Raw genomic sequence first — 12986 nt, 5'->3', positions numbered from 1 at the left:
TTAGGTCAATCCTATTTTACTAAGGAGTTTCATCTAGAAATTTTTAGTATATTAGTAGCAATTAAAAAATGTTACTTGTTTACATTTTGCTATATATGATCATCGATCAGTAACATTAAAAAAATGTCACATATTTATAAATTTTGAAACATGAGTGGTTATTACTTTTGCTTAGACTTCATTTAGATTATCCAAAAGTTGAAGATCAAACTTTATTTAGATGAGAAATGCCAACAACACACATTTTAACACACATTTTTCAACACACTATTTTTGATTGGTTAAAATTTACATGGGACTCACAAAATCTCCACGCGAATTTTAACCAATCAAATAGAGTGGATAGAAAAGTGTGTGTTAAAATGTGTGTTGCTAACATTTTTGTATTGGTTAAAATGTGAATTTTACATCTTTGGCTTATTCCTTATCTTGAATGGTAATTTTATAAGTGTTTGAAATTTTTATTTTGAAAACGATGGTAAAATTATTGATGGACATGATGGACATGAATGGTGTTGTTTGATTTTTTATTTTTTGAAGAAGGAAGCTGAAAACGATGGTAAAATTATTGATGGACATGAATGGTGTTGTTTGATTTTTTATTTTTTGAAGAAGGAAGCTAAATTAGCCCACCAAATTGACATCGGAGAGAATCGAACCTGAGATCTTGAGGAGGAGCACACTCCCATATCTCAAATCAATACCACCAGACCAACCCAAGTGGGTTGGTGTTGTTTGATGTTGTTCATCCTAGAAGTTTAATATTATTATCTGATTGTTTTTTACCGTGTGATTTATTTGGTTTAGCCTTCAGAAAAGAAATTGAGAGATGGAAGGTAAGGATAATGTTGATGGTGTGTGTTTATGAAGATGGTGGTAATTGAAGCGAAGAGTGATAGTGATGAGGATTCTGGGTGTTTACGATGATGGAGAGAACTTAACAACCGTTATTTTATTGATTTTTTATGTTTTAATTTAATATATTAATGAAATGAATAAGAAAAATAATAAAGAAAATAATGGCATGGAAAATATTTATTCCAACTCATTAATGCCAAATCAGCGCCACATCATTTAATTTAGAGGGGGCTAAAAGTTTTTGTTGACTTTCATAATAGAGGGACTAAAAAGTTGATTTTAAAAGAGGACTAAAATTTCAAAAATATGTAAATAGGGGGGTCAAAATTGAATTTAAACCTAAAAAGTTTTCATTTGAATACATACAAGTATACCATGAAGATGAAACTGTATAGGGATCTCTTTAAACCTTTCACATGGGCTACATATATTTTCTTCATTAGTTTCCTTGAAAGATATGACAACATTCCCCTTTATAGAACTTGGGAGAGGAGATAATTATTTCACCAAGAACTTCTCTACAAGTTCTTACCAATTATTTATAAAGTTGGGTTCCAAAGAGTTGACCCAAGCTTTGGATATACTCCACCTCTCAAGGAATAAGGAATGACCCTAGTTTGAATGCATCTTCATTCACATCAGGGATCTTGAAATTTCTAGCAACATTCTTTGCTTCAGATGTAGATGTAGGTCATTTGTTCATGCATCACTATCCAATGGCTTCCAGCATCTTCCATGCATCACTAGGGTTTTGTTATTTCCCTATTTAAACTTAACACTTGTAGCCAAAGAGGCAACTTTTATTCATTCAATAATATTATATTTTAGAGAGTTTTCTTAATTTCTGGTGGATTCAGGGACCATATTTTCACAAGTTTGTCGCTTACAAACCTGTTTCTTTTCGATCTATTTTTAGCGCTTGCTTGCCTACACTTCTGACTGTGTCATTTTTGGAATAACAATGTTAGTAAGCAATGTCTTTGGATCAAACACTACATACTCTTTGATGGTCTTCTCTTTGTCATCTTCCAATTCAATTGTTGTAGGAACGAAAGCCATGACTCTAGGATGATGAAAGTTGGTTTCATGATTTGCAAAAGATCAATATTGGACCTATTTAAGGCACCATTTCTTCTAAATAGCCTCCCTATTTCCAGGTCAATATGAAATTCTTGTGATGATCGTGACATATATTCATATAAGTCACACTTGCTAGCAAATCACCAAAATATTAAAAAGAACAAGTTAGTTTTTTTTTCTATTGAAAAGGATATATAGTATTCTCTACTTTCCCCTTCATGAATCGAACCCATGAAACAAATAATTTATTTTATATATTCATAAAAATACTTGAAATTTTAACACCATGCGATCTCCAAAAACGGGAGCCAAAAACTTGTTGCAATTTTTTTTTTAACATGTAGAGTTCAAGTGTACATTAAGTCAACAAGTAGTAAAAAAATTGTACCCGCATGGATTTATTATGTTCTTAACTTTAATGATTTGTGATAACGAGGATGTAACAAATCCTCGTACGACAGTAACTATTATGTCAGTTTTATCAAAAATAAATTGTGTCGAACCATATACACCATGCTTAATTTCGATATTACTCAAGTTCATAGAAATTCTAAATTAGGTTCTTAAAAGTTGTTTTAGTATCGTGATCGCAAGTAAAATACAGCAAGTTAGAGAAAGTTGTGTTGGGATTAGATTTGGATAGCTTTTCATCGACACTTTTTTTGATTCAGATATAACTCCATCTATCCCTCAAGATGTGTCTCCATTCATGAACAACTACACGAGATCCACTAAACCAACAAACTTCTGATGCTCAATGGCAAAATAGCTTATTGTTTCAATGATATAGACACAGGTAGTTACACATGAATATAAACCTACCCGCTATTCCTAGAGTGATAGGATCTATACATTATTTAAACCAGATCCCTTATATAATAAGACAATTCCTTGCTCAAACTAAATCAAAAGTTCATTTGTGGAGTGCTCGTCGATCGAAGCATTAAGAACGGATATAAATCAAATATTATATTGAATTCATACATAAATCATATACAACCAGCTCAATTAAGAGTATTGCATAAAATCCTAGTTATTTACATCTAATCCAACACAAAAAGAGTTTAATTACCCATGTAAAACATAACTAACAAGACAAACTTGATATGTGTTGGAGAAGTATCAACAAACTTGAATCCAAACTCCCTAGCTCTCCTATGGTGTTGCTCACGCCTTTCTCTTTATTTCTCTCTCAATATATTATATTACAAGTGATAGCTGAAAAATTATGATTACACATCTATTTATAGCAGATAAGGCTATTACTTGGTTATGATATATGTCCATCCTATTACTTATCCCCTTGCATAGGTTCGTGATGCAACTTTTGGACAATTTTCTCTAATCCTTGAAATGGTGAATTTTACTTCTTGATTGTGATTTAGAAATAATGCAAACAATTTTTAATTTGATTTTAAAAGGATGATGCTGCCTGATCAAATATGGATACAAGTTTCAAGTGAGGTGATAAATTGATATTAAATGTCAATGGTAACATAACAATTTAATACAAGCATGTACTGGTTGTTTATTTCTTATATCAACTAGTTACAAACCCGTGCTTCGCACGGGTTTACTAACGTATTCGATAAAAAAAATCTTCGAAAGAAGAGATGTTAAAACGACGGAACATTGTGATTCATCATAAAATATGTATGTGCTGATTAAGAGAGCATATAATCAGTTTATGAGATTAGGAATTGACATAATATTTAGGATGAAAACAATTGGAACCAATAAAGGAACCAATGATGTGTGAATTTACATATTATCCAAAATTATAAAAAAGAGTGTTGTTGTTATAGAGTTACCAAAAAATGATTGATACTCATATTTACATCAAATGAAATCAAGCAAAGAAGTAGCATCGGTGAGTGAAGATAATCTAGTCTAGGATTAGAGTTAAGGTGATATGTTGAAAGTGCGGATCATGAACACCAAATCTTTATTTGGAAACGACTTGAACGCGCATATTTTTAGGTGGCTTCTCTAGATCAAAAATTAACTTATCACCTACCTCTAACATATGTTCTCCGCAAAATTTGAACCATTGACCGCCTAAGTATTTTTTGTAACTTGCTCTATTTGCCGTTATCAAGTGACATTTATACCTTTTTTGAGATTTTTGTCGATGAGTGTGATTGTTTTCCGTGTTCCTTTTAGAAATGTCATTGATATCTCATTTGAGAAGTGCTAGGTACAAAACAAATTGCAGTGTTAATTAGAAGTTATATATATGTACATTTCTAAAATATTTACCAAAGCATTATAAAGATTTACTGTATTAAAAGAGCATGTTTTATTTTGTTCAAGAGATTATGAAAACAACATTACAATTAAGATGATACTAATTGGAACCAATGAAGGAACCAACAATGTGCAGATTAACGTTACATAATAGTTAGGTTTATAAAAGAGATTGCAAGTTTCATAGACTAACCAAAAAGGGATTTTTGCCAGTATTTACATCAGACAGAATGAAAAGAACAAATGACATACCAAAGTCAAGATAGTTTACGACTACAGTCCAAAGCGATACGTCAAAACAGTAGAAGTTCAAATAGTTAAACAACAAAGATAGACTTTGGAACAACTCGAATTTTCAAGTTCTTCTGTGACTTTTCGAGATCAAAGATGAGCTTATTGTAATACCCCATTTTTATTTAATTATTTTTAGTAGATGTGTGAGTATTTTTATATGAATTTATTTGTTAAATAGATGATTTTACGTGAAATATGTGTTTTGGGTGATTTTATGTGATATATGGTGTGATGCTATTTTATTATATGATTTATAGAGTTGTGTTTTATTTGAATGAATATTGTCTTATTATTTGTGGAAATAATAGGAGAAATAGAAATAGGTAGAAATAGTATTTATTTTAGTTAATGAGAATTAAGTAAATAATTATGAGAGTTTAGTGGGAGTTAAGTGAGAAAAGGAAAGAGTTATATTTTTGAGAGTAAAAGAAAGAAAAGTGAGAACAGAAACATTTTCACGTACAATTGAGAAACAACTGGTTTTGGAGAGGAAGAGGAGAAGAACCAAGAGAGAGCTAGGAAGGAATCGATTGTTGTAGCTATTCGTTCATTTTTGCTGAATTAAGGTAAGGGTGGGATTCCTTTCAATAATCGTGATATATAATTTGAAAATTGATGAATTTGTTGTTCATGGTTTCTAGGGTTTGAGAAGTTATGATAGATGATGAATTATGATGAAACTTGTTGTTGAATTGCATAATTATATGTTGTTTTGTTCCCTATGTTGTATACTAAACCTGTAAACATGTTTCTAAGACAATTTGGGTGATTAAGGGATCAAAGATGGGATTTTTGGGTGAAACTATGTTGAAATCGCACTTTTGAAAAGCTGTTTTTTTTGACCTGGTACTGTCAAAAACGTGGCACGTTTTGGGCATCGTGGCACAATTTTAAAATGTCGAAAGTTGGGTTTTTCTGGTCGTAAAAACGTGGCACGTTTTCCAAAATCGTGACACGTTTTCTGCAAACTTTTTCCTCGATTGTTCACTGATTTTCACCTGTTTCTGTGTTGAATTAGCTTTCGGTGTAAACATGAAAGTTGTAGATAATTAAGTTAGCTTTATAATGGCCTTGGTTTGGAGTGGAAAAGATTTGTAGATTTTGAGTTATGATAAAAATAGTTCAGGTGGGTATTCAGAAAATTTTAAGAAAACTTAGCGTAACTAATCTCTAGTTAGTCCAAAAACTTATGGTTGGTTTTCCAACTTCAAACTTAAGTGTTAGGGATTAAGTTGAGGTGTTTTATGGATATTTGACTTATGTTCTATTGATCAAAACTTAATTGCTTTTGGGGGATGTTTTAGACTTGAGATGAATGTAGTTGATTTATATATATGCTATGTTGCTGATTTCCGTTGTTGATGTCGTCATATCATCTAATGTCGAAGTTGGGGAGTGTGTCATAATTGTTGTAGGCACATATGTTGTTGTTGTAGTCGTTGTTGGAGTTGTATGTTGATATACACAAGTTGAGTCCATTTGCATACTCACATCTGTTGGGGGCTCATGCCCTGGAATGTTTATCATTCAACCGTTGGGGGCTTATGCCCTGGGATGCTTTAACCATCCAATTTGTTGGGGGCTTATGCCCTGGAATGCTTAGCATTCAACGCGCGTAGATTGGTACCACATGCATGATGCATTAGTTGTCGTTGTTGTTATTGCATTGTCGAGTTGTCGTTGTTGTCGTTGCATTGTCGAGTTGTTGTTGTTGTCATTGCCGTCGTTGCATTGTCGAGTTGTCGATGTCGTTATTGATAACGAATTTGTTGTTGTTGTTGTTCAGCGTTGTTGGAGATGATTATGTTGTTGCTATATGTATATTTTTATATACATTGTTAATGATGCATGCTGTGATATGTTGTTGTTTGTTTCGGACATGTTGAGGTTGATGTTGTTGTTGTTCTTGATGATGTTGTTGTTATTGTTCTTGAAGATGTTGTTGTTGTTCTTGATGATGTTGTTGTTGTTCTGACGTTAATGGATGATATTAATTGATGTTATATAATGATGAATATATATGTTGTTGATGTCTAAGATGTGGTAGGATGCTTTATCCTTATTAAATGATGTTAAGTTGATGATGTTGCATAGTCGAGTTGGTGTTCTTTGTTGATAATGACGTTTATGTTGTGGTGGATGTTGTCTAATGCTGTTGAAAATGAATATGATGCTGAGTTATATATATGTATATATGAACTTGAGAATGCTTGTTGTTGAATTGTTGATGTTTTCATTAATTTGATGAATTATATATTATTATTATTGGATAAGTTTCTCACCCCTTCTGCGTATATGTTGCCTCGACCGTGGGTAATGTGCAGGTACTGATGACTTGTAGGTTTGTTCGGCTCAAGTGTCTAGGGCTCTGATACATACTAGGATGGGGAAATCGTTGCGAATGTCTTCTCATTCTTTTATGTATCACATATTTTGGAAAAGACTTGCTATTAGAGTTTATCGTTGTTGAAAATAAAGTTGAATTATGTTGGGGCCTTTGTGCCAAGATTTTCATTAATGTTGAATTTTGGTTGAAATTATATTTTAAAGAATTATTCCGCTGCAGTTTATTAAGATTCTTTATGTTGGCCTTAAATAAATAGATATTTTCTATTTATGAATTTTTGAAAAGTAGTGTGACACTCCGTTGTGTGATTACTCTGATTATAATAATTAATATTACATTGTTGGGAGAACGGGGTGTTACACTTACCACCGTCTTCCATCACTCGTTATCTGAAGAAATTGAACCACTGCCCACCCAAGTAATTTTCAAAGCTTGCTCCATCGGCGATAATGAGGTGACAGTTATACTGTCTCTGTGTCTAGTCATCAATGAGAGTGATTGTTTTGCGCTTTCCTTTCAGAATTGTTCTTGACACCTCGTTTGGGAAATGTTAAACAGGAAAATAACTGCAATATTAGTCTAATGCATATTTACATGGATAAGATGTATGCGAATATAGTTACATATAATTTATAAAATAAAGGAAGCATAACTGATTTTAAGCTAAAGAAAATGTAGCATGACTTCTAATTTATCTTCCTATTATATTCCTATAAAGTTTAGATAAATGCATGCATGTACATTATATGTACCCCGTTGACCAATTAAGCATCACTTCCGCATGTGCATATATAGCTAGCACCATTTGACATTGATGTCTTCAAACATTTGGTGCAACTCTCATAATACAATCCAAACTGGTTAGGATTGAATTTAGTTGTTTTCCAAATCGTGATGCAGTATGTTTCCTAACACAGATTTTGCACATGAAATAAAGAATAATGCAATATGTATGTTTAATATGTGCGTAAAAAAACTCAAGGCATGTTTGTGCATAAAAAAAGCAGACATTGACTAAGTTTATAAATTCAACAATTGGCCTAACTTGAGACAGTTTGGAAAAATCATTGTACGAAGTACGTTGAGAAGAAATCGAACTCTGACTTAAGTTCTAACTGAAGCTTTGACTCTGAGCTTGAGAAGTGTTAAGGTCACGACAACAATTCAAGAAAAATGGTCAAAAAACAATCAAATCGGATTGTGAAATAATAAGTTACTCTAACACTGTATTGTGAAATCATAATGCAAACTTACTAAATCTTAAATTTCTCAACAACCGGATGATGTAGGTTGATGAGCAGCCTCGAACCTGACCAATTGTTACATATATTTGGGTTGCCATTGACTACAAAATGGAAGCAAAGAACTCAAGGTAAATAGATGGTAAATGATAAAACTACGAAGTATTTTTCCCATAGTGTTACATCAACTATATTCCCACTACATAAGGAAAGACATCTTTCGAGTCATTATCAAACTTATACAAATTCCTATCATCTGATGCTGACAAAATAGAAAATAATACCTTTTCTATTTAGCAATGTTTAGTTTTTTTGAATAAGAAAAAGATATGCATAGTTTGTTACAATATAAAGGTGCAACATATATATATATATATATATATATATATATATATATATATATATATATATATAAAAGATAAGTATAATTTTTTAGGCATCTATACCTTTTATGTGTGTGTGTATGTATATATATATATACATATATATATATATATATATACATATATATATATATACATATATATATATATACATATATATATATATATATACATATAAAAGATAAGCATAATTTTTTTAGGCATCTATACATTTTTTGAAGAAAAGACATCTACAATTTTACTTTTAATTAAAATCAAAATTTTATAAAAATTATACGCATTAGCGTAACAAAAAAACAGACACACATAAAGTATTACTCTAAACGCTAATATGTGTGTCTATATATTTGCGAGGTTAAAGAAAGAAAATAAAAATATTTTTTATCATTAAATGATAGCGTGAATAAAAATATTTGTGAGGTTGTTATGATTAATCGATATTTAAATTAAATATATAACTGATAAAAAGATAATAAAATTTCTTTGAAAAAAAGTTAATAAAATTAAATGGAACCTCCTTAAAAAAATTAAATGGAACGGCTAAAAAAAATTAAATGGAAGAAAAAAACATATTGAAATATAATATTAGAAAATAAAAGAAAAGGTTCTCAACGTGAATTGAAGAGAGATGCTTGTGAAATAAATTGTCGAGAAGTAGTTTTTTGAAGTAGCATTCAACATCTTTTGGCCAAAGCTCATTCCATTCAATTTTATGCATTAAAAAAAAAGTTCCCTTTCTAGTAAGTATTTAATTTATATTGTGTTTAACCTAACTTCTCCTTAAAAATGTAGAGAAGGAAAAAAAAACCGGGTCAAATGGTATCTTAATCTCCCACAACGGCAGTGTAGAAGCAACTGAATTTGGGAGAATTTTTTTTTTTTTTTGATAAGGCCAAGAGAAAGGTTAGGCATCCGGGGGAAACTGAAACATCCCAACTAGGTTGGCACCCAACAGAAACCCCCATCCTCTGCCGCCTTTCCAATACGTATATTTTATTAAAAAAAAGGAGAAAAAATTTACAAAGAGGGGGGACTAAGCCAATACCCTCCAACAAAGAAGAAAAAGAAATATATACAGAGAGCTAAGGACCAAACATTCAAGGAAATCTAAAGTTCGATAACCCATGTCTGTCCCTAGCAAAATCCGCTCCTAAAGATGGAGGCAACAAAGTGAACCAGACCGTGTCGTGAATATCATGTCCCAAAGCTGCAAGGCCATCGGCACATACATTTCCTCCACGTAAAATATGCGAACAAATAAGAAACAACTTGTTTTTAGAACAATTGTGCCACCAGTTTGGCAAACAAACAGGAATAAGAGACGATTTATGGAAGGCCTGAACCACGCTAAAAGAATCACTTTCGAGCCATACATGAGACCAGCTGTTGGTGGCTGCATACTCAATAGCTATTATAAGTCCCAAAATTTCAGCTTCAAAGATAGAGACCATACCAATATTACTAGCAATTCCACCAAGAAAAGTTCCTCGAGAATCTCGAAAAATACCACCGCAAGCAGACATCGAATTTCTAACTGATCCGTCCGTGTTAGCCTTTACCCAAGGGAATGTGGGAGCTTTCCAAACAACCGGTATAATGTCTCGAACACGCCTATGCAAAGGAGAAACAAACAGATTTTCCAAAATAACAACATCTGAAAGTAAACAATAACCTTTTGAAATGCCTCCTGACATTGCAATCATCGAAGAAATCTTTGCCAAAGTCGCATGCAGGGATATAGAAGAAGCATTAAAGCGAACCGCGTTACGGGCAAGCCAAATAGAGTGCACCGTATGCACAATGGCAACAACCATGATATCACGCAGCTGGGAGCTGCACCTATGCGGGATACAATTCAGCAGCGCTGCTGGAGAAGTAAGAGAAATGGTTCTTTGAAGCTTGCTGCCGAGCCATAACCAGATACTTTGTGAGAAAGAGCACTCCAAGAACAAATGTTGAGACGATTCTGCCTGCTTGGAACATAACGGACACATAGAAACCAGAGTGCAACCTCTTGACTGTAAATTTTCATCCGTTGAAAGCTTGGATAACATGAACCGCCAAAAAACAAAGGAATGAGACGGTGGAATGCAAGGGCGCCATATAGCCAAGGACCAATCCAGTTTTGGAGGAGGTGGGTTAAGAAATTGGAAAGCTAGTTTAGAAGAAAGCTCACCATCCGTAGAGTGAATCCAGACACACTTATCCGGCAATGGGGAAACCGGAAGAATGACTTGCCTAATTTTTTCAGCCACCAATGGGAAATCAAGAATGATGGGAGGGAGGTTCCATTTACCATCAGCAATAATATAAGAAAGATTAGCGTTCAAACCGTGAAACAAGTGCGAGAGCAGATCCATGATGGAAACGAGAGAGCTACCCATCCAATTATCAAACCATAAATGTATATTTTCACCACTACCAATGATCCATCGAGTATTGGCACTCACCAAAGAGAATTTATCTTTCACCCCTAGCCAAATAGAAGACTTGAAGTATCGATTTATAGGCCTGCCATAGGAAAGATACCGCTTCTGAAATAAATTGGAGCAATGAGAGTCGTGTGTAAAGAGCGAGCTGAAGTAATAAAGCATCATTGATGTCACGAATGGGTTTAAGATCCAAACCACCAGCATCCCAAGGTCGACAAACTTGAGACCAAGAAACTGTACATATTTTGCGAGTGTTGATGTCTCCACTCCAAACAAAATTCTATATCCACCTATCAAGCATTTTCAATAAACGAACCGGCCACCGAGAAATGTGGAAGGAATAGACTAACATACCATGAACAATTGATTTTACTAGCTGAATCCTACCCATAATTGACATTAAGACACCTTTCCAAGTAGCAAGCTTCACTTTAATTCTATCAATAATATGCTGGAAGTGTATGCATTTTGGCTTTCCTTGGAAGATGGGACAGCCAAGGTATTGAAACGGAATATATCCCACCGTGAATCCTGAAAAGTGAGCAAGCATAGTTCTCCTTGCAGTTGTCATAGCACCAGTAAATATTTTACTTTTGTCAAAATTCACTACCTGACCTGACACCTCAGAGTAGTCATGGAAAACTTTCAACAGACAGTGGATGTTTTTCTTTGATCGCACACAACAAATCAACACGTCATCAGTATAAAGTATGTGTGTCGGGAGGGAAACACCCCGACAATAAGACATAGGCTGAAGTGCACTAGAACTCCGCTCCATCTTGAGCACCCTACTAAGAACCTCTTCGGCAAGACAAAATAAGAGGGGCGATAAGGGATCCCCCTGTCGGACACCTCTGGTACAATTAAAATAACCCACCGCATTACCATTCATAAGAATAGACAAATGAGCGGAACGCAGAATAGCCATGATCCAGTCACAAAATAAATTGCTGAACCCAAACTGATGTAATACGTCAATCAAAAACTTCAAATCCAATGTGTCAAAGGCCTTGCGAATATCAACCTTGATCACTATATTTCCTCCAAATTGCTTCTTAGGTAGCAAATTAATCATCTCAGAAGCCAAAATTACACAATCAGAAATATTACGGTCACGAACAAAACCTCTTTGCTCCGGGGATATGATGCGCATACATATAATTGCAAGACGCTCCGCTAGAATTTTCATGACAATTTTGAATTGGAAATTGGCCAATGCAATAGGGCGAAAGTCAGCCATAGAAGCAGCACCGGGAATTTTAGGAATAAGAACCAATATATTTGCATTTAGATTCGGAATAATAACTCCAGTGTAAAAAAATTCCTGAACGGAACTCACCACATCAGCTGCTACGATGTCCCAAAAGTGTTGATAAAAGTGTCCCCCAAATCCGTCAGGACCTGGGGCGCCATCAGCATTCATATCAAACACTGCCTTCTTCATCTCATCCGCTAGAGGCATAGCTGTCAACAGAGTATTGTCATCATCAGTCACCATCAATGGAATAGCTCTCTCAATCAAATCATTGCTCGTACATTCATTAAGAGTACCAAAAATATTTTGAAAATAATTCACAACATGATTTTCCATTTCCCTCTGATCAGTGATGTGCACATCCCCATCAAGAAGAAGCGAAATCGGCTTAGCTGCAGTTTTAATACGGGACATACGGTGAAAGTAAGCTGTATTACGATCACCATGAATAAAGCTTTAATTTCTCACCTTTTCACGCCAAAACTGATCCTGACAATTCAATGCTCTAGTCAAAATCATCTGAGCTTGTAATTCCATGTGGTGAAGGTTTGCATCTATTCCCGACTCATCAATAAGCTGCTGAATTCGCACTACCTCATCATATGCGAGTTGCACTTGTTTCTGGACATCACCAAAAACCGACCTATTCCAAACTTTGAAAGCATCCTTGACACGAAGCAACTTTGTCTGTAGCCTATGCATTCCGGTTCCAACAACCTCTTTATTCCAAATTTTCAAGAGTAACTGCAGACAATCCTCATGTGCGGTCCAAGTCTTAAAAAATTTAAAAGATGATGTTCTCCGAATCGAAGAGAAATCCGAATGAAGTAAGAGAGGATGATGATCAGA

General features: G+C 34.0%; 1 protein-coding gene across 1 annotated transcript; it reads right to left on the bottom strand.

Moving 5' to 3' along the window:
* Window positions 1-9547: 9547 nt before the first annotated feature.
* On the bottom strand, window positions 9548-12551 carry LOC146914195 (uncharacterized). The gene is made up of 2 exons (XM_085721015.1): window positions 11237-12551; window positions 9548-11172 (listed from the first exon to the last, which is right to left on the bottom strand). Exons 1-2 carry the CDS (start codon window positions 12549-12551, stop codon window positions 9548-9550), a joined length of 2940 nt encoding a protein of 979 aa, XP_085577141.1.
* Window positions 12552-12986: the final 435 nt, after the last annotated feature.

Source organism: Medicago sativa, chromosome 6 (genome assembly GCF_051527215.1).
Source record: "Medicago sativa cultivar Bolivia chromosome 6, Bolivia_mono, whole genome shotgun sequence".
NCBI lineage: Eukaryota > Viridiplantae > Streptophyta > Magnoliopsida > Fabales > Fabaceae > Medicago > Medicago sativa.
Note: the sequence above shows the minus strand (reverse complement) of the source record. Positions and strands in the feature narration are given on the sequence as shown.